General features: G+C 34.0%; 2 protein-coding genes and 1 long non-coding RNA gene across 3 annotated transcripts; 2 read left to right on the top strand and 1 right to left on the bottom strand.

Annotated features, from left to right (window-relative positions):
* On the bottom strand, positions 259–1,098 carry LOC109233834. Its single transcript, XR_002069091.1, has 2 exons — positions 998–1,098; positions 259–713 (listed from the first exon to the last, which is right to left on the bottom strand). It is a non-coding gene; the product is annotated as an uncharacterized LOC109233834 (long non-coding RNA).
* On the top strand, positions 2,217–9,790 carry LOC109233001 (2-oxoglutarate dehydrogenase, mitochondrial-like). Its single transcript, XM_019398725.1, has 9 exons — positions 2,217–2,387; positions 3,257–4,911; positions 5,126–5,352; positions 5,437–5,769; positions 7,214–7,460; positions 8,042–8,170; positions 8,251–8,466; positions 8,806–8,929; positions 9,219–9,790. The coding sequence occupies exons 2-9, from the start codon at positions 3,364–3,366 to the stop codon at positions 9,455–9,457; spliced, it is 3,063 nt and encodes a 1,020-aa protein (XP_019254270.1). The 5' UTR covers positions 2,217–2,387; positions 3,257–3,363; the 3' UTR covers positions 9,458–9,790.
* On the top strand, positions 18,098–22,646 carry LOC109233000 (WAT1-related protein At2g39510-like). The gene is made up of 7 exons (XM_019398724.1): positions 18,098–18,371; positions 19,114–19,176; positions 19,273–19,389; positions 20,221–20,455; positions 21,193–21,357; positions 21,451–21,602; positions 22,179–22,646. Exons 1-7 carry the CDS (start codon positions 18,163–18,165, stop codon positions 22,351–22,353), a joined length of 1,116 nt encoding a protein of 371 aa, XP_019254269.1. The 5' UTR covers positions 18,098–18,162; the 3' UTR covers positions 22,354–22,646.

Genomic DNA, 23,150 nt, shown 5'->3' with positions numbered 1-23,150 from the left:
CTTAGAATTTAATGTAAATTCTAAGCTATAACACAAATTGCAATATATATATATAGATATATAAATAAAACTAAAATTTTCACTATATGAAAAGAGAAAGAACTAAGAAGAGGAAAATAAATTCTTAATACTTGAATGAATTGAATAATAATAATAAAAATTCCTAGATTACATGTGATAAGGTAATTAATTGTAACTGTTTATTAGTTTCTTTAAAAGAAAAAAATCATAATTAATATATCTTTCAAACATATGATAGAGAGCCTAATAAATATATAAACAACCCCTTCAAGTTGTCCTCAACGATCAAATAAACACCTCAACTGAACCCTTTTTCATATTAGTGGTTATTAAGTAGATCAAGCAAACACCTAATACAGCCAGCTCACCTCGCGTGTAATGCATTTTCGGAGAAGCACGTTATCTACACATCCCAAACAGTAATAAACGGTAATTATATGTGGAATTCCATATATACCCTCAATGAAGTTTCTAATTTAAGCCCAATACCCAAACCCTAATTTTCAGTTCATCATCTCGGCTAGTTGCAGAAGAACTGGATTGATGTTAGGAAGAACACCTCCATGAGCAATGGTTACACCACCTAGAAGTTTTCCAAGCTATTCATCGTTCCTTACAGCTAACAAACATGCCTCGGTATTATCCTGGTCTTCTTGTTGTCTCTCGCTGCATTTCCAGCCAATTCTAAAAACCTAACACCATTCAAAAAAAAAAAAAAAAAAACACAGGAAACCACCATAATCAACACCAAATCCAACTAATAGCATACTTAAAAATTGGGAAGGAAAAAGAAAACATTATGAAAACCCATCTAACAAGGAATCAAAATCAAAAACTCAAAAATTAAATCGAGAAAAGGCCCATCAAATAGAAAAGCCAACAGCTCTAAATCAAACAAAATAAGCAAGACCCATTTGCAATCCAACAGTAAATACAAAATCCCAGATGGTAAAAATTCAAGCTTCTAAAAATTTACCTCAGCAACAATATCAATTATTAGTTATTGTCTAGTCTCTAATCTTCTGTTTTGGGACAGTTGGGTAGATTTGGGAAAAGGGGATGAGCGGAAGAAGATGAGGAGGGGGGGGGGGGGGTCTGGTTTAGGAAAATCTTTAAATGCATTTTTTTGTGGTAAATTACATATGTCAAGTTTTTACGGCGAAATTATATATGTCATTTTTTAATTGGTTCACTTGACATGTCATTGGCAAGTGTAACTTACGTATATGCTCTGCTGCACTTAAGTGTTATACTTGATCTACTTAATAACCGCTTGAAGTGCCAATATGAAAAATAGTAGTGTTTATTTGATCGTTGAGGACAACTTGAAGAGGCTATTTATATATTTCGCCTATAACTTACTTCTAATACTCATTTTGGTCGGTAAATGTTACCTGCATCAAATATTTACATCAAATTTAACTGCTCTTAAAATATAAAAAATACATATAACTTAACAATATCGATAAAACTTGTTCTCGATGTCTACACCATATTATTATTAGATGCATGATATTTGTTTGCAAATAGAATTCTCTCGCATAGCGGTGGTTAATTTATACTCTCTCCGGTCCATATAATTATCATATTTTTCTTTTATACGTCATTTAAGAGTCATTTAAGAAACTGCTACTCTATAAGAAGAGCCTTTGACTAATATACTCTTATTTACTCTTCACATTTAGGTTTTTTATCGTTACGTAGAAATCAATATTTTTGACAAGATGGAAAAAACATTATTTATACCGGAAGGAGTATATCTTATCATCTTATTAAATTACTTAATAAGGAAAATTAAGATTATTTAATATAAAAAGGGAATGTAATTAATTTTTTACCATAAAATGTGTACAGGAAAAATACTCTCTCCGGTCCAAAATAAGTAATTTTTTGGCATTTTTCTTGTGGTCCAAAATAAGTGATTTTTTCAGATTTTAAGAATGAATTAATTATTTTTTTTCCTACATTGTCCTTGGAGTAAATAGTGTTGGAATATGTGTTAGGAGTATTTATGTGAGATAGTAAAGGTTAATATAGTCAATTCCATTGCTAATTAATGCTAAAAGGTGTATTTCTTAATTTGTGTGAAAACATCCAAAAAAAATCACTTATTTTGGACCGAAGAGGTATATATTTTGTATCTATTAATTTGACGTAAATAAGTGTAACTTTTGCCCTTTTTGTTGGGAGGTAGGAAGCCGAGGGGGAATAATGGTGAGGTTCGAGAACATGGGAAGAAAAGTAGCTTAAAATATAGGCGCTGATTCCTCAACTTTGAACGTGGCCTTTGTCCACACTCTCTCTTAAAAAGTCGTTTCTCTGAACCCACTAACCCCTCATTCATTTCATTCGCTCACTCCCTCAAGGTATTATTATTCTCCGAATTCTCATGTATTTATCATTTTCCGTTGATTATTTTCAATGCTAACTCGTAATTTCATAGCGTAATCTGTATTCCGTTTGAATTAAAAAAAATATGCTTTTCTCGGTTAGATTTGGTGTTTTTTCGAGATTAAGATTTTAGATCCCGTAGCGTTTAGATTGCTGTTGTGGGGGAGACTGCTGGATCGTAAAACTTTGCTTTTATAGCTGTGTACTGTGGTGCCTAAAAATTTAAAAATGGTGAAGGGATTTGTTTTTTCCATAAGCAAATTATTAGATCAATTGATTACGTGTTAATCACGGATTAGTTGGAGTCAACTGTGTGAATCCTCTGTAATTCATTGTCTATGAATGCTTTGTAACCTTTTTGCTATGCTCAAAAACTATTTAATACCCTAGGGTGTGGCCTAGTGGTCATAGCGGTCAATGAAGTGTGAGGAGAACCACGAGAGTCTAGTTGAAATCCCAGTTGAGCAAAAAACACTAGGTGATTCTTCCATCTGCCTACACTGTTGAGGCAGAGTTACATGGTTCCTGTGCTGGTGGAAGGTAACACATACTCAGTGGAATAGTCAAGGTGTGCACAAGTTGGTCTGGACACCACCGCCATAAAAAGAGGAAGCTAAATTATTTAATTAATCCATTGCACCTTAATTTTAACCTAGTTGAGGTCGACTGTATGAATCATCAGTAACCATATTGATCGATGCGGAACCATTTCATTCTAATACCAAAAACTAGACTGTTGGGATTACTTGAATTCTAGATATTGATTATGAGTGTTGACTGATTTCTGTCTGTTTGCTGTTCCGTTCAATTATTGATTGTTGTATTTTCCTGTTGTTCTTACTAGGTTATTTCTCAAGGTATAATGATTGTGTGTTGAAGTTTAGTTGGTTGAGGGTTTATTGAAACTAGTGAAGTACTTTTAAATTCAATTTGAGGGCTTGATTTACAACAATGGCATGGTTTAGAGCTGGATCTAGTGTGGCAAAGCTTGCCATTAGAAGAGCTGTGTCTCAGGGTGGTTCTTACGTGCCAAGAAGTCGTATTCTTCCATCACAAAGTAGATATTTTCATACCACAGTTATCAGGCCAAAGGCGCAATCTGCACCTGTCCCTAGGCCTGTACCACTTTCAAAGTTGACTGATAGCTTCTTAGATGGTACCAGCAGTGTCTACCTTGAGGAGCTTCAGCGGACTTGGGAACAAGATCCCAATAGTGTGGATGAATCATGGGACAACTTTTTCAGGAATTTTGTTGGCCTAGCTGCCACATCGCCTGGGATTTCTGGCCAGACGATTCAGGAAAGTATGAATCTTCTATTGCTTGTGAGAGCTTATCAAGTTAATGGTCATATGAAAGCCAAATTGGACCCGTTGGCTTTGGAGGAGAGGGAAATTCCAGATGTTCTGGATCCAGTATCATATGGGTTCACTGCAGCTGATCTGGACCGAGAGTTCTTCCTTGGTGTTTGGAGGATGTCTGGTTTCTTGTCTGAGAATCGTCCCGTGCAGACCTTGAGGGCGATATTGACAAGGCTTGAGCAGGCTTATTGTGGCAGCATTGGTTTCGAGTACATGCACATTCCCGATCGTGATAAATGTAATTGGTTGAGAGAACGTATTGAGACTCCTACACCAAGGGAATACAACCGTGAACGACGTGAAGTTATTCTTGACCGGTTGATGTGGAGTACTCAGTTCGAAAACTTCTTGGCAACCAAGTGGATGGCAGCAAAGAGATTTGGGCTTGAAGGTTGTGAGACCTTGATACCTGGCATGAAGGAGATGTTTGATAGATCGGCAGATCTGGGAGTTGAGAGCATAGTAATTGGGATGCCGCATAGAGGTAGATTAAATGTTTTAGGTAATGTTGTTCGAAAGCCACTAAGGCAAATTTTCAGTGAGTTTAGCGGTGGTACAAAACCTGCGGACGGAGCTGGTTATGTGGGAACTGGTGATGTCAAGTATCATTTGGGAACCTCGTATGATCGACCTACTAGAGGTGGTAAGAGAATTCATCTATCATTGGTCGCAAATCCCAGCCACTTAGAAGCTGTGGACCCCGTTGTTGTTGGAAAAACTAGAGCAAAGCAATACTATTCTAATGATGTGGATAGAACAAAGAACATGGGTGTTTTGCTCCACGGTGATGGTAGCTTTGCTGGGCAAGGTGTTGTTTACGAGACATTGCATTTGAGTGCTCTTCCAAATTACACAACAGGTGGGACCATTCACATTGTAGTGAATAATCAAGTGGCCTTTACTACTGATCCAAGGTCTGGAAGATCTTCTCAGTACTGCACTGATGTTGCTAAGGCTTTGAGTGCTCCAATTTTCCATGTCAATGGCGATGATGTCGAGGGTGTTGTTCATGCCTGTGAACTTGCTGCAGAATGGCGCCAGACGTTCCACTCAGATGTTGTGGTTGATATTGTTTGTTATCGTCGATTTGGACACAATGAAATTGATGAACCATCCTTCACCCAGCCCAAGATGTATAAGGTTAGTCGCTCTTGAAATTCCTTGTGCTCTATGCAGAATTATATTCTCTTCACATGTGGGTCTGAAGTTACTCATTTAACTTCCTGTTATCAGTTAAAACTAATGTAACTGAACAATATAAATAAGTTTACCTTCTCTTGGAATCAATTGATCTTTTTCTATTCCTCATGACTGCTGTCAAAGCATTATTATTTTTCTTCAATGGTTGTTATAGGTCATCAGAAGTCATCCTTCTGCATTGGAGATCTATCAAAACAAACTCCTACAATCTGGTCAGGTGACAAAAGATGATGTGGAGAAGATACATAACAAGATCAATACGATCCTTAATGAGGAGTTTGTTGCTAGTAAAGACTATATCCCTCAAAAAAGAGATTGGCTTTCAGCTTTTTGGTCTGGATTTAAGTCACCTGCACAGCTTTCACGTGTCAGAAACACTGGGTATGACTTTATTTTTCATTTTGCTGTAAATAGTTTGTTTTCTACCTTGAATTGTGAGACTCAAGATAAATGCTGGTTTTGTAGTGTCAAACCTGAGATCTTGAAGGACGTTGGAAAAGCAATCACAACTCTTCCAGAGGACTTTAAGCCTCACAGAGCAATAAAAAAGGTTTATGATGAGCGTAAGAAAATGATTGAGACAGGGGAGCGTGTTGACTGGGCATTGGGAGAAGCACTTGCTTTTGCAACATTGCTGGTGGAAGGAAATCATGTTAGGTTGAGTGGTCAGGATGTTGAGAGAGGTACTTTCAGTCACAGACATTCTGTTCTTCATGATCAGGAGACCGGGGCAAAGTACTGTCCTCTTGATCATGTTATGATGAACCAAAATGAAGAGATGTTCACCGTGAGCAACAGGTATGTTCTGATGGTTGTCTGATTATGCAAATTTTGCAGTGTTTTATTTTCATATATTTCAGTTTCTATCAGGATATTTTGTCTGGGCATTTGGATTTTGTGTTTCCATTTGATCTCTGCCGAGTGTATCTTGTTGTGGTGGGTAGATTACTACTTCTCGTTGCATAACTAGAAGTGCTTCCGGATGCTTATGAGACTACCACTGTAACTGATCCTTGATGTTGTCAATGCAAAATTTTTCTGCCTAGGAACTTCACAACCCGCTGAACAGTTAGTGTTCAAAATGTTTCAGCTCGTGATTTGGAGAAAATATTTACCTTACAGATGACCTAACGATATATATCCTTACCTTCCGGGCTACAGTCTTGTGAAAGGTGAAAAGTGCAAAAATGCACCAAGACCTGCTGCCCTTAAAGCACAAAGCGTGATTTAGTCAATAGAAGCGAAAATTGAAGACCTTCTACACGCACATATATAACGCTAGAAAACTTACATAAATTATTCTGAAATATGAATAATTTTTTTATTTATAAAAACAAGAAATTCATCCGTAGGAAAAGTATAGCAATGTCATAGAAGTCTGGTAAGGCAAAAGCGCATCAAAGCATCAATGAAGTTTATTACTCATTGAGATTTCGAAGCTGTGGTTGGCTAGCTCTTGTTCTTCCTCCTTGTTGCCTTGTATGTCCCTTTTGACTTCCTGAAGCCCTTGCCACACTAATCTGTTTTAAATTATCATCTCTTCCTATAACCAATGTCCAGTTCATCTTTTGCATCAACGTCTCTGCTCGGCCACTCACTACCATAATCAAGATTATCCAATGAGGTTTGATCAGTGATGTTCTACTGCTTGAAGTGAGCTTCCAAGAGCACAATGTACTTGTCATACACTAGATCGTTCATTCTTTTCTTTCTACCAGGAATTAAAAACGATTATTGCTATGACAACAAAAATAAAGAGGTAATGAAACATCAGAATAATTTGAATCAACTTAATAAATAATTAAATTATTCAATTATATAATAATTGAATAACTTAACAATTTCCCTTTGATACCTGATATTGATTAGCTCACCATCTATATGTAATGGGACTTGATTCTCTTTTTCAATTGATATATAAGATGATAGAATTAGGAAATCTTCTATTTACTGAATTAAAAAGAAGATAGTGAACCTTTATTGTGAAGAGGTTAAAACAGAGAACATATTGTGTTCATTAAAGCATGCATTTATCGTGACATCATAGAGCCAAGGGGGTGGGGCCTCTCTAGTGGCAAGAAAAGCACACATGCTTGAATGAGTATAACAAAGTCAATCACTTCTGTAGAGTTAACTCTTGCATGAGTATAATTCAGAAGTGGTTATGTCTCAATTTTTTAATGTATAAGGGCTGTGTAAGGACTATATATGACTCTATGTTTGCCCTTGTATTTTTGTGCAGCTCCCTTTCAGAGTTTGGTGTTCTGGGATTTGAACTGGGTTATTCAATGGAAAATCCAAACTCTTTGGTTCTTTGGGAAGCCCAATTTGGTGATTTTTCCAACGGAGCTCAAGTAATATTTGACCAGTTTTTGAGCAGTGGAGAGGCCAAGTGGTTGCGCCAGACTGGGTTGGTTGTGCTTCTTCCACATGGTTATGATGGCCAGGGCCCTGAACATTCCAGTGCACGTTTGGAACGGTTCCTCCAGGTATTGTAGCTAATTCCATTTTCCACAAGGCATTACTTCTTATTTGAAGAACTTGCTCCTTCCTCTTTGGTGAAGGAGCCTTAAGATTCATCTAAATAAATATGATTTGACATGCTGACTTTCTGTGTGAGAGAAAAAAGGTCAAGATGGAACAAGTCAAGGCCATATGAATCTAATGAATGCAAACATCGTGCGATGTATGCTAGATAGTAATAAGGTCCAATTATATACTACAGCAATGCCGTTGCATTTATATCCTATACTTTAAAGCAGTTTTGAAGAGTATCATGTTTCATCTTCCCTTCATTACAGAGTTGTTGCATCTTACACTGTTAGGTTAGGGTATCTTTATTTGTCTTTTGCTAGTGACTAGCTACATGTTACTATGTTAGTTAACCATGGAGATCAATCACAATTAGACACATGGTGGAAATGGTGGTTGGGTTCTCTATATATTTTCTCATCTAAAAAAGTGGGGGAGATCATTACTTGAGCCAGTGGGCATTATGAACGTGTGTTGCTTTGGTGCTTCCTGAAAATATAGCTCATTCCGTCCCAAGCTCAATAATTTTTCATGGCAGATGAGTGATGATAACCCCTTTGTCATTCCGGAGATGGAACCTACATTGAGGAAACAGATCCAGGAATGTAACTGGCAGGTGGTGAATGTGACAACTCCTGCAAATTATTTCCATGTGCTCAGGCGTCAGGTATGTCTGGTTGCAAGTTTTTCAATTTTTTGAGCTCGTACACTTTTGTATTCTCATGTAGCACATGACCACCTTCTCAGATTCACAGAGATTTCCGTAAACCTCTTATTGTGATGTCCCCGAAGAACTTGCTTCGTCACAAGGAGTGCAAGTCAAACCTGTCTGAGTTTGATGATGTCCAAGGTCACCCAGGTTTTGACAAACAAGGTACCCGGTTTAAGCGTCTGATAAAAGATCAGAACGACCACTCAGATCTTGAAGAGGGTATCAGACGCCTGGTCCTTTGCTCTGGAAAGGTGCGTTTTTTTATTTCTTTCTTCTGATTGACCCCTTGCTCTGTTGTATACTTGTGTTTCCTCTTAAGTTTGTTGATATTCATGTCAGACACAAATAGTTGCTTCATTTAGCAATAAACGTGTGTAGGTGCAGACTGGGTGACAAAAGTAGCATGGATAATAGTAAAAAGAAATTGAGTTTATTTTACTTGTCCCGCTCTTTATTTTTTTTATTTTTTTAATCAAGAAAACCTTTTTACTGGATGTCCCTGAAGGCACTGCAGCGCTTTTCTTTGAATAACTGTTCTTTTGTGCTCACAAGGTGCTAGTATTGAAGTATGCTTTCATGCCTTATCCCAGGTGTATTATGAGCTTGACGAGGAGAGGAAGAAAGTTGATGGGAAAGATGTTGCAATCTGTCGTGTGGAACAGCTTTGTCCTTTCCCATACGACCTTGTTCAACGTGAATTGAAGCGATATCCAAGTATGTCTTCTGAAATATTTGGCCTTTCCTTTGATGTTAAATCACAAGGAATGCTATGTTTTCTTTTATAACATTCAGAATTGCACTAAACATTTATAGCAAATACGATAAGTTTCTGCACCTGAAGGCTGAAGCACAGTTGCTAGCAATTATTTTAAGGCAGGACTGCATGTAGACAAAGACTAACTGATTCGGCTTTGATGGCACCTTTTATAGAGGTTGCTACTGTAAAGTCATGTCAAATGTTTAGTGGAGCTAATTTAATGTCGTTTAACTGTCATGTTGTCAGATGCGGAGATTGTTTGGTGCCAAGAGGAGCCAATGAACATGGGTGCATACAGTTACATTGCCCCGCGTCTTTGCACTGCAATGAAAGCACTTGGCAGAGGTGATATGGATGACATAAAATATGTTGGTCGTGCTCCTTCTGCTGCCACAGCTACCGGTTTCCAACAGGTTCATGTGAAAGAACAGACCGAGCTTGTCCAGAAAGCCTTGCAACAGGATCCAATTAATTCTGCATTCTGAAGCTAAGGCCTTGTATTCTTTGCACAAAGTACCAAGACTGATGGTGAAATAAAAGATCTGACTCTATACCAACTATTTTCTGATGAAAGTTTTGATTCTTTGGGAAACGGGGGCATATTGTTTGTGCTCTTTTTTCTTGGTTAACTCAATTGATGCTTATAGTATCTTAGATCTGTACAAATAAAATGTAAGTCTCCTGTTCTCCCTTCAATTCTTGTGAGAGAATGAACTCCACGATTTGTTCTCAGAGCTGGCGATATATTTGCAATTTGGTTTACTCCAGTTTGTCATCGACCATATAAAAGAAGAAAAGCTCTCCTTATTCTCCTATAATTTGTATTATCGTCTTCAATTGTTTTTTTTCCTTCCAATTATTAGTATTTCCTAGACTTGATTTAGGAAAAAAGGCTTCCCTAATCTAATGGTAGTCCTTTAATCTCCTGTTACGGTAGTTGTTTGCTTCTTGATTCTTGGGTTTATGCCTTTTTTGATGTAATGCAATTCGTCTAAAATAATGATAAGTTCTTGCATTAGAAAGAAACTGCTGAAACTCTGAGACGATTCTTTGTCTATTAATTTGCAAGAACTAAATTTCAAATTTGAACCAAGAAAACATAAATTTCTTTTAAAAAAAATCATTATTATTGCAAGTTTGAAGAAGTGAGGCTTGAATTTCGAATGATAAATGAGTTTTAAATCAAGTGGAAATTGTTGAAATTTGTTGGAAATATTGGTAGGGATGAATATTGATAGTTCAAACTTGAGAAAAACTGCTTTGCTTCAAACATATATATTCAAACTTCAGAAATACATGTTTACATGTTTGAAGTTTGAGAGTTCCAAGCTTAACTTCATACAAATATGTTATAAGTTTGGCCTTGGCAAACCAAACTTCAAAGGCCAAACTTCGGACGCGTATGTTAGAAGTTTGCTTGCACAAGCGTTATACCAAATTTCTGACATTGGCAATTCAGACTTAAGATATACTCCCTCCGGTTCACAATAAGTGTCCAATTTACTTTTAGCACGCCCATTAAGAAAATACTAAATTCTATACAAAAATACCTACTATGACTAAACTACCCCTAATTGAACATTTAATGTGAGGAGTAAGAAAACTTTTTAGGGATATGTACATAGGGGTTATTTTGTAAAAACAAATTGAATTTTTTCTTGATTACATAACNTTAGTAAAACAATTGAATTTTTTCTTGATTACATAACTGGACACTTATTTTGAACAAAAATGAAAAAGCAAATTGGACACTTATTGTGAACCGGAGGGAGTACATATTTGAAGTTTGAGACTTCCAAGCTTAACTTCAGATGCGTAGTTTGGCCTTGACAATCCAAACTTTAACGGCCAAACTCCTGTTGCGCATGTAGGAAGTTTGCTTGCACAAGCAATATGCCAAACTTCTGATATTGGTAGTTCAAACTTCAAAAATACACACTTGTAGTTTGAAGTTTGAACCTTCCAAACTTCAGACGTGTATGTAGAAAGTTTGCTTGCACAAGGGATATGTCTAACTACAAGCAAAATTTGTAACTTCGTACGCGTATGTTGGAAGTTATTTCTAAAGTGGCTAAACTTACAAATATTAATAAATTTCGGCTACGCCCTAAATGAGTTTCCCAAAATCGCCTATATGTGTACTTGACCAATTAAACTAGAGATGTAATCCCTTTTTTCCAGTTACAATTGTGGAAACAAGTCATAACTTAATTTCGGTTAATTTCCATTTTATTGATTTTTGAAATATTCATATCAATTTCATAAAAGAGATTTATAATTGACGATATTAATTTGAGTAATTTGATAAAGTTCCCATATTATATTCATGATGGTGTTAACAAATATAAACATTATCAGGTCACTTATAATATAAGGCAAACTACTCTACTTAGTAGACATTAATTGATAACCTAAAATAATCAGTAAGTGATATGATAAAATATGTTAAATTATGCTGATAATAAAAATTTGTTTTGGACCGTTAGCACCAATAGGGGTGTCAACCGACACCCCTTAGACAGAAAATTACACTATATAGCTCGGTAATTCTTTTAAACATATGTATATTTACTATATAATTACACCCCTTGACTTCTTGGTGAGTTTATTGCTTTATATTTTGATTCCCCTTAATAAAATTCCTGGTTCCGTCACTGCCGTTAGTGCATATAACTTAAGTCAAAAAATGAAGTAGCTTAGTCACATTACACTACAAACCTATGGAAAAACAGATGGATTTGCTGCTCTGCTCTCGGCGTCACTTATTAGGGATAATGTGAAAGGATGAGGTGTATGTCATTTAGACTAAATCTGGAGGCCGTAAAAATGAAATGACCCCTCTTCTTTCACCTTTGATTTCCAGCACCACGTTTTCCTTCTTTTGTTTTGTTTTGTTTCTTATTCGGTTTCGGTATCTGCATTAGGGCCGGCTAATTCAAATTCACATCGTGTAAGGTTTATTCAAATGAAAAATGTTTTTAACCAGAATGTTTTTTATTTTCAGGACTCGAGTTCAAAACTTCTAATTAAATATGGAGGAATTTTTTCTATTCCACTATTACGCTTGGGAGTAGGTTTTCTACAGCTTTAACATTTGTGTGAGATACAAAGCAAAAGTTTTTTTTTTACAATGTGTATGTCTACACATATTACTTCACTTGGATTATATAAAAAGGAGAAGTTAGAATTTAGATCAATTTGGAGTTATTGTGACTCTATTATATTTATATATCAATTTTGAATATTTGTGTACACATATATGTGTGCTAGATCATTGAACCCATTACAAGTGGTTAGATCTGCAAATGATATATACTTTATTTTATTTTATTTTAAAAAATATATACATGTTTGAGTTTATAGTCAATCACAAAGAAGTAGCCTGTGTAGCGGTACTTCCTGCCTATAAACTTGGAATCTTGAATTTACCAGTAACATATGTAGAATTTGTACAAGCAGTATAGTCTATTGTCACGCTTGAGTTTAGTTTAAGATTACGATGGTTTTAGAACTTTACTTCCTATCTCAAATTGATTGTACCTTATTAAGATGGTCTCAACCTTTTGTATACAGAAATTATTATATATGCACAAATGTAAGAATACGTATTTTTTTATCCGCAGGTTTCTTTTACTATATATTATTTTTTTGTTTCGGTTATTCTATTATCTTATCTTGCTGTTACTAATGCTTGTTGTTTCTGCTTCTTTTTCATTTTTCTTTGAGTCAGTAGTATATCAGAAACAATCTCTCTAACTTCACAGGGTAGGGGAAAGACCTGTGTACATTCTAACCCAAGGGCGTATGCAAAATTTTTTATAAGCGATATCGTATTTACATAAACATTAATAAATAAATAAGTATTATCTAATATCATCTTCCCATAAGTTGAGTCTTGGCCCAATGATTTAGTTGAATATCAAGGCAAAGGGAGATGTAAGTTCAAGTCTACTTAGCCTCAAATTTTTAACAAAAATACTCTGCTTAAAGATGTTCAAAAAATAGAATGTCTAGATCCTCTCGAACCTAGGTGAAATTCAAAAATAGCCAGATTTACAAGGGTAATTGAAAAATAGCCACAGTTTCAAAAGTAATCGAAATTTAACCATTTTTCATGTAAAGATAAATCTGAACGAAAACACTATTCAATTTGAAAAATATTCCAGCATAATATACTGGGGTTCGAATTTTTTACATGTGAACTTCCAACATAATATACTGGAGTTCAAGCATCATATACTGGAGTTCCAACATAATATACTGGAGTTTCAGCATAACATGCTGGAAGTTCATACACAAGTGCTCCAATCTCCAGTATATTATGCTGGAACTTTCCGTGTGCTAGAGTTCCACCATAATATGCTGGAATTTACACACAGGTGCTCCAATCTCCAGTATATTATGCTGGAACTTTCCGTATGCTGGAGTTCCAGCATAATATGATGGAAGGTGCACTAATCTCCAGTTATTATGCTGGAACTTTTCGTGTTGCAGCAAAATAGTGGCTATTTTTCAAGGACTTTGCAAACACTAACTATTTTTTAATTATCAGTCCGAAGACTGGCTAGCCCGTACTATTTTCACCTCGAACCTACGACCTTTACAAGCCCAAATATGAGTTTGCCTAGTAGACCAAGAAGTAATCTTTTTTAGGAAGCGGTGTCATTATTATTTATTGCTTTATTTTTGCAGAATATTAGTATACACATTCAATATCTTTTTAGCGAAGTGGTGTCGGATGACACTGCTTCCACCCATGTGCATCCGCCCCTGCTCTATCATCCCTAGACCCCACTTTATGAGATTACACTAAATTTGTTGTTGTTATTGTTGTACAAATATAAGAATAATTCTCGGTGAAGCAGTATGGATGACACTCCATTAAAGGGTACAACAACAACAACGACCCAGTAAAATTTTACAAGTGGGGTCTGAGGAGGGTAGTGTGTGTGCAGACCTTACCTCTACCTCGAAGGTGTAGAAAGGCTGTTCCCGACAGATCCTCGGCTCCACCCCATTAAAGGGTATGTCCACCAATTGAATTATCCTCTATCTAGTCGTGCTTTTACTTTTACTCTTTTTCCCTTTCTACAGTGGGAAATAGTCATCTGGTTTCAAAGGAATAGCAGCAAATGTCAAATAGTAGGCATGCATCCAGTGCCCAAATCTGACTAGGAATGATTTGTGTTTGCCCACAGCTAATATAAAGTACTTTAATTTGTCACATTAACGTGTCCCTGCATTTTCCTGTTTTATCTTATCAATTACAAGATAATGAAAAAAATCAGAAATCCTATGTTAAAAGTACTGACCTAATTTACTCCAAATTATGGTTCCTAACGAACTAAGACAACTCATTACTGTCCCTCCTAATTCATTGTAATCGTGGTTTCCGTTGTCATCTTTTACTTAATTTACAATAACGCTATCCTTGAACCGGTGGTCTATCAAAAACAACCTCTCTATCTTATCGAGGTAAGAGTAAGGTCTGCGTACACACCGAGACGGGTCCAGGATTTCAGGAGAATGGGTGCACTGTGGTGAAGAGGTAGATTTAGAATTCACATTTGACGTGTTTAACTTTAGTCTCTTACCATGAACCCACTGCATTTTTGAAATTATAAGTTCAAAAATTCTTTTTAAAATTTTAGTGATTCTCACGTATAAATTTATACTCCGTGCCGAAAACAAGAATGTCCGACATGGGATTTGAACTGCCAATTTCACGCATAGAGGTGCACCCAATAATTATTGCACCATAGGAATCTTTGAACATGGGTGCACGCATATATATTTAAGTAATTTTGAAGAAATATAATATTGTTTTACATGGTTTAGGGATAGGAGTATGGGTTCATGTATGGGTTCACGTGAACGCATATCCTAAGACCTAGATAAGCCCGTGCGTACACACTACCCTCCCCAGATCCCACTTGTGGAATTGCACCGGATTTGTTATTGATGAAAGTTGCAGTATTAAGTGTAGATCCTAGATTTAGACTTTATGGTTTCGAATTTGAAAATTTACCACAACCTATTTATAAATAAAGTGGGTTTAAAATCTATTACTTGTACGTACTTAGTACATTTTTCAACTAATATACATGAATTGAACCAAAGTTACTCTATTCAGGTGAATCTATAACATATATACTACATTCGATCTTGGTACTAATAAGGGTTCAATTCCACGATCGGAAGTTGCGGTAGAATAATTAGAATTTCTTCATCCTTAATTAGAGATTTGATACAATACCTTTTGAATTAAGTTCTCCCTAACACAAGGAAATAATACAAGAAACTTTATAATGAAGTTAGTCTAATTCCTCTCTATTTACAAAACTTGGGAACAAAATTGAGATTACATTATATAAATTAAGAAAAATAAACTTAAGTCTTAGCTGCACATGTATCATCACGTGCCAGTATTTACCATCTAAATTGTTTTAATTATTGATGAATATGTCTTGCTAATAAAAGGTACATGATAACGGAAACATCAAAAGTTGTACTTGTCATTTTAATAAAAAAGCACTATTGAATATCATTGTCTTTTCTGATTAATACGTTACAAATTCAAAAATACATTATTCCACTAATTACCCCACTATTGATCTGCAACATATATAACTCAATGAAATCGAAATATAAATTTAATTTTAAGCGTCGATTGCGGATTTTAATATTAAATCTTATGTAAAAGTAATATTTTCCTTAGATCACATAAAATATTAATAGTAGTAGTACTTAACTTATTACTCTTTCTTTACAGAAGTTACTATTCTTGACAGAAACTGAACACTCAAGAAAGAATATATCAAGAAAAAACTAATTATTTAGCAATAAGATAGCATGATAATTTTGGTAATTTTAATGTCTAAAGATTGTTTTAATATTTCTGATTATAGAAATATAGTTCGGAAAAGAAGGAATTAATAAGGCTTGTCAAAAATTTTAGTATAGCCGAAACCCATTAATAGTGCTCATATTAATTGAACCAATTAAATTTTCTGCCAATAAAATTGCATGCCACTCTAGAGCAATAATTTTAGTTGGTTATTAGTTATTACTCTATTTTCCAATTGTTAATTTGTTACTAACAGATTTATAATAAAAGATTGCCTATTATTGTATATCAATTTAATTAACATGATATAAGTCGTTATCTTGTCTTTTCATTTATGGGAGAGATGTACATATATGTGCCAGATTATAGTTGGTAGAGTTCCTTACAAATTTAATTTACCTAATTACCTTAAACGTAACATGCATCTGAAAACATGCATGTAGAAGCACAAATGATCTAGCATTCATTCATGTTTTTTTTTTTTCCTTTTTTTTTGGGTGGGGTGTGTGTGGGGGGGAGGGGGGGTTCATCTGGTGCCGGATACTCACGTTGGGGTTTTAATTAATCTGAATTTATTCAGCGGAGCATTGGAGCAACACTAAAGTTGTCCGTGTGACCTATATGTCACGGATTCGAGCTGTGGAATCAGCCATTGATGCTTGCATCAGGGTAGGCTACTACATCACACACCCTTGAGGTACGACCCTTCCCTGGATCCTGCGTAAATGCGGGATACTTCGTGCACCGGGCTGTCCTAAATTCACCCAGGGGAAAGGCCTTGCCGATTTCTTTTTACTCTCAGTACTCGAATCCGAAACTTCCGGTTATTTTTTTTTTCATTAGTGCATGTGCACATTAGTTCCTTTTTTGGTTAAACTTTAAATTCCCTTCAGAAAGTACCAAAAGGTATCTTCAACAAATATTTGAAAATGCCTAACACCAATTTTCAGCTATTAAGAAATTTTAATAGACAACGGAAAGTTAACGTTCAAATTCAATTTCCCAATTTATCCAAACAAACAAACTCCAAAACAATAGTGGTGTACACTTCATAGCTTAATAATCATTCAAGTACAAACATCATATTGATTATTTCGCCTAATCCTTTTGAACTTCCAATCAATATACTGGTTTTGATTTTTATAATCTTTTTATATTTATGATATAAATATTTATACCATAAAGCAATATTTCTGGTTTGTTGTTTATATTATTTTAAAGATTTTAATCTGATCTGAATGTCCACTCAGATGTACATGTTTTCTTAGTGCAATAATAATTGAAACTTCTATCTCCTTCTCATCTCAGCACATATGTTTTTATCATATTTTATGTTGATTCCGCCACCTGTTTTTTTGGTTTTGATTTTCTTTACGTTGTTTTCTTTGTAAAAGAAAAAGAAAAGACTTTACCCACACTTATATATATTTACAAGTGAAATTAACAAACTGATCACACTATTAAAAAATAGGAATCAACAACGGATAAATTTTATAACTAAACAAAAAAAATAAATTCTATAACTAAATAAAAAGATCTGTCGCTAATCCTACTTAGCAATGAATTATCAAAAAGTTCTATTAATGACGAGGAATTTAACGACGAAGATAGTAGCAACTAGCAAATTCTAATTTTGTTAGTAATGTCACGTAAAAAATCAAGAATCTAAACATGAAAACAATGGGTACTCTTTTCGTCCCGATTTATGTAATTTACTTTTCTTTTTAATCTAATCAAAAAAAAAAAAAAAGAATAAAGCATTTCTCTTTTCGGAAATTATTTAATCTTACCATCCTCATTCTACGTTTATAAACATGATTTATTGGGATCTCCTCGATATAAAAGTCTTTTATAAGGACAAAGAAAATGAAAAGACATGTGAAACTCTCACCGCCTTTTATTTAAAAAAAGATAATTTTAGCGTTTTGTATTTAACTTATATATGTCAAAACCTCCTTTAATTTTTTAAACTCATCGTCCAATCAAATACCTTCACATAAAATGAAATGCATGGAGTACTTAATTTACAATAAGTCCATTGAATGTAAATGATTGTCTTTTAACAAGTTGAAACTATTAGAAAAAAAGATTAATTATTAGTGAACTTATTCCTAACACCTTTTAATATAGAAATTAAAGTTGTTTAGCTAGAAGAAAGCGTTTAACTGAACACTCCCATTATAAGATAGTGGAATCCATAGGTTAATTGATATAAGGATTACGTGCTTAAATCACTTTAATTTGTTCCCTATATATACCACTCAAGTCAGAGTTTGTTAATACAAAACAATTAAAAAAAATATCATTTGTTATTAGAGAAAAGAGAGAGAAACATAATTAAGCATGTCAACAACTACAAAGGAATGCTTAATTAAGTTTTTGAAAGAAGCAAAGCCATATTTAGCAGTCATATTCTTGCAATTTGGATATGCAGGCTCAGCTATTATAGCTAAATCTGCTCTTAATCATGGAATGAGTCATTACACTTTTGCTGTCTACAGAAATGCTGTTGCTGCTGTTATCTTTGCTCCTTTGGCTGCTCTCTTTGAAAGGTGATCTTTAACCCCCCCCCCCCCCCCACCTCCTATTCCCCTTCCTACCTTTTTCCTCACACACCAACAAACAATGTCGAAATCAAAAATTTTGTTAAGGGTGTTCAAGATTTAATGTACTGTTAAAGGGCAATCCGATGCAGCACAAAGCATCATGTTTTTACGCAGGGTTTGGGGAAGGACCGCACCTAAAGAAGGTGTGATGTAGGCAACCTACTCTGATGTAAGCATCAGTGACTGATTCCACGGCTCGAACCCGTGACCTATAGGCTTCACGGAAACAACTCTACCGTTGCTCCAATGCTCCTCTTTAAGATTTAACGTGCTGTACACATATTAGAAGTCATAGCGATATTTGACCTTTCTATACAATATAATTTTTCGGACAAAGAGTGTTCAACTAACCACCCTTGAGCCTACTTATGTGGCTCCGTTACTATCCACAAACACACATGAATGCATGCAAGGCAAAATCCTAGAGCAGTGACAGAATCCAGAATATAGACGTTATGAATTCTGAGTTAAGAGATTAAATTTTAAAATTTATATCTAATCTATCAATATATAGGAGTTTTTGCTTTTTAAAATATATAGGGTTTGACCTCGAAATAATGGGTTCTGCCGAACCTGTGAACCATGGTTGGATCCGCTACTATACCTAAAGCATTGAAATATTATTTTATTTTGATGGATTATATTTTTAGAAATTACTAATGTCATCTCTGGTTGTTTTAACATACAGGAAAATAAGACCAAAAATGACTTTTTCCATTTTCTGGAAGATCGTGTTGCTCGGCTTGTTGGAGTAAATATTCCTAATACTACCAACACATAATTTTTTTTCTTGATTTAATTTATTATATTGAATCTAATGGATTTCAAATGAAATTATTATTTGCAGGCCTGTTATCGACCAGAATTTGTATTATGGTGGGATGAAATTCACCACTGCCACTTTTGCAACAGCAATGTGTAATGTTTTACCAGCCATCACATTTTTATTAGCCTGGATCCTAAGGTATATAAAATAACTTTTTTCAACTTAGTTAATTACGTGGACTTAATTTATAAGCCAACTTTTTTCCTTAAGTTAAATATTACTTCTATTAGATTGGTGGAAATTGTTCATTAATAAAATTATTTAAGCACTCATGAAAATGGACTTAGGTCAAGACAAACACAAATCCTAAGATACAATGATTAATGCATAAGTGCGATGGGATCCAATATTGTCTTTTATCAAATTAAAAATAAAAGAAAACTTAGAAAAGTAAAGATGTAGTTTAGTGGATCAGGTCATTTCCAATGATATGGGATAAAGTTTAATTTCTATAAAAGACAAATATAAAAGTTTTTTTTAATAATTATCGGGTGATTTAAAATACAATAATAAATTACATATTTATAATAATCGAAATAATTAGTAGGGCTTTTTTTTTTCTTCACTTTCAGCCTATGCCAGAAATTATTTACATTTGGTAGCCGAAAAAGGGTATACAATTTGTATAATTTTTGTATATAATATACAAAATGTATAAATATACAAAAAATATAGAAAAATTTACATTTCTTCAGCTATTATATTGAGAACGGCTATACAATGTCATTTTTTCAAATTAAGTAAGTAGTAACATAAAGCTTAATACCAATATCCTTATATAATATGTTGAATTATCGGGATAAGGTCTGTGTACACCCCATCTTTCTCATACTCCACTTGTGAAATCACACTGAATATGTTGTTGTTGTAATATGTTGTATCATACTGATTATATAATGTAAAATTTTCATTACATTGTCAATATAAGGTAATTCGTATGGAATAATGGGTGATGAATTGAATTTTTAGGCTAGAGAATGTGAATATATGGAAGATACATAGCCAAGCAAAAATAGTGGGAACAATAATAACACTTGGAGGTGCAATGGTAATGACACTTGTTGGAGGACCTACAATTGGATTGCCATGGACCAAACATTCTTCTACTACTAATGTTGCTTCTCCTACTGAACTCAATCCTGTTAAGGGTGCTCTTTTCATTTTAGTTGGTTGTTTCTGCTGGGCTTGCTTTTATAACCTTCAGGTATATACTACACCTCCCCTTTTTTATTTTTATATGTTGCCCGAACTCTTCAAAATATCAATGGATTATGTGGATCCTCAAAAAAAGTGTACTTTTTGAAAATTCCAGCACGAATACGGCAACACTTTTGAAGAGTACAACAACATAGTTTTTCTCTATTAATGCTTGTTCTTTTAATTGCGATTTAACTTATGTATACCGACCGTAATAGAAAAGCTTTTATAGTATCAACACCTAAGATATGATTATAGGTAACCGTTGTCATATGTAAGATTAGTAACATGGAAACTAAGACAAGTAACATGCTACATACAATAGGTAAAAATACATTGAGAGTGTTAAATTTTTTTTACTTATCAGTGTATTTAAGTCAAAAGTAGTGGTTTTGGGAGGAATCAATATGGATGTGATAATATTTTTGAAGAGTCCGAATAACATGGTTTTTCTCTATTAGTGTTTGTTCTTTAATTAGAATTTAATTTATGGATATTGACAGTAGTAAAAGAATTTTTACAGTATCAGCCACCTAAAAGATGATTATAAGTAACTGTCCATAATAAGTGCGGTTAGTAACATGAAAAATAAGATAAGTAATATGCTACATATAGGTAAAAATATATTCAAAAGTGTTAAAACTATTTAACACTATAATGTATATAAGTTAAATCTGTTCTAATTAACCTCTATACATGACGACTCTGATGTCTAATCAAACATCGTCATATAAAATGAAACAGATGATTACATTGAAGGCATACCCAGCAGGACTGTCCCTCACTTCTTTAATATGTATGGCTGGGGCTTTGCAAGGCACTGCACTTACACTTGTGGTTGAAAGAGGAAATTCTGCAATCTGGTCTCTTAACTGGGGAAGTAGTAAATTAATTGCATCTGTTTATTGTGTAAGTTTTTCTGAAAATTATTAATTCATTTTTTTACTACTAATTATACTGAATTACTATTCAGATATATAATAGTCATCATTTTACTTGCAGGGAATAGTGAATTCTGGAATTGGCTATTACGTTTCGGGATTAATAATGAACGTCAAAGGACCAGTTTTTGTCACTGCTTTTAATCCTCTCAATATGGTTATTGTTGCAATTTTGGGTTCATTCATTTTATCTGAGCAACTTAACTTGGGAAGGTAATTTTAATAATTATTTGCCTTTTTTTTTAATTTCTTTTTATGAATTTAAGTTATATGCACTAACACTTTTTATATTATCCTTCTCATTTAACGTGTGATAGTATGTTAGTTACAATTTGAAGAATTAACTCAAATAATCGTCTATCTAATTTCTTAAACTAAAAATAGCATGCGGATGCATAATTTATGTATAACAATATATAATCAATGTATAATTTATGTACACCGGCTAAAAAAGTAAAAGGTGAATCTGAACGCTATTTATTTAACAATCCCGTAAAAATCAGGTTACCAATTAATATTTATCGTAATATTTTTATATAGTAACAAATGATCTGTTAGCGTAAATATTCTTATATTGAAGGACGTTTTTTGAAATTTCTTAGACGCCACTCAACCACTTAAACAAAAAATAGCCGGCGGATATAAAATATATATATAATCCATATATAATATGTATATCATCATGTATAATTCATGTATAATCTATGTATACCGACTTGAAAAAGCAAACATAGCATCCAACGACTATCTATATAAAAATCCCTGACATTTGGTGGTGCTTGAATGTAGGGTTGTTGGAGCTGTTGTTATTGTAATTGGATTATACCTAGTAATATGGGGTACGACTAAGGAACAAAAATCCTCAAAAATATTGAGCACTACTGAAGAAGTTGAACATGTTGGCAAAGAACTACCTGAGATAAAATCTTCAAATCAAGCTGTAACGGGGGATGAATCTGTTTAAGATCATGTTTGTACGAAGATATATCACGATAGGATCTGTTGTTTAAACCGAATTACGAAAATGAAAAATATTAGAGAATGAATACTATTACTAAGGTTTACATTTTAGTGATATCGGTTCGAAATTTCTCACTCTATAGATATCGGTTTAATTCAAACTGTCTTTTTTTTTCTTCCTTTTTTAACTGATCGCCTAATGTAATAAATTTTGTTTTATATATTGAGAAAACAAGTTGAGTACGCCTAGCTAGAGGCTGGGTTTTAGTATAATGATCAAGTTCCAATTACAGAGGATATATGCTACTTTTAGTTTCCTTTTTTACTATATTTCTCTTTTGTCATCTGATTTAATGCCGTTTAAAATTTGTTTTGTTAACTTTCGCTTGACATTTGATTATTTCGATACTATAATATATATATAGCAAGTGAAACATCATCGTTTCTCTTTATATTCTGTTGAAGAATATGTCTGAATTTTTTAATTGCAGATGCGCATAAAGAACAAACTCCAAATGAAAAAAAGAAACAAGTTATGCGTGGCGAACAATAGTTATTGCGATAATAGGAGCTATTGCTATCTCATTAATAAAATAAAAGATTTCCTAATAACTTGGCTTAAATGATATAATAGTACAACAAATTAAGAGAAAGCAAAAGAAAGCGTATATATATACAACCTAAAACGCAATTGTGTTCTCTAGCTAAATATGTGTCAATCTATATTGTTGAGATTCTTTAAAAATACCGTCAGATGTATACCAAATCTTTCAAAATTAATATATTTTTGGAGGATCTAAA

This window comes from Nicotiana attenuata, chromosome 10, assembly GCF_001879085.1.
Source record: "Nicotiana attenuata strain UT chromosome 10, NIATTr2, whole genome shotgun sequence".
In the NCBI taxonomy this organism is placed as follows: domain Eukaryota; kingdom Viridiplantae; phylum Streptophyta; class Magnoliopsida; order Solanales; family Solanaceae; genus Nicotiana; species Nicotiana attenuata.
The sequence above is the reverse complement of the archived record's forward strand: the minus strand, read 5'-3'. Positions and strand labels throughout refer to the sequence as shown.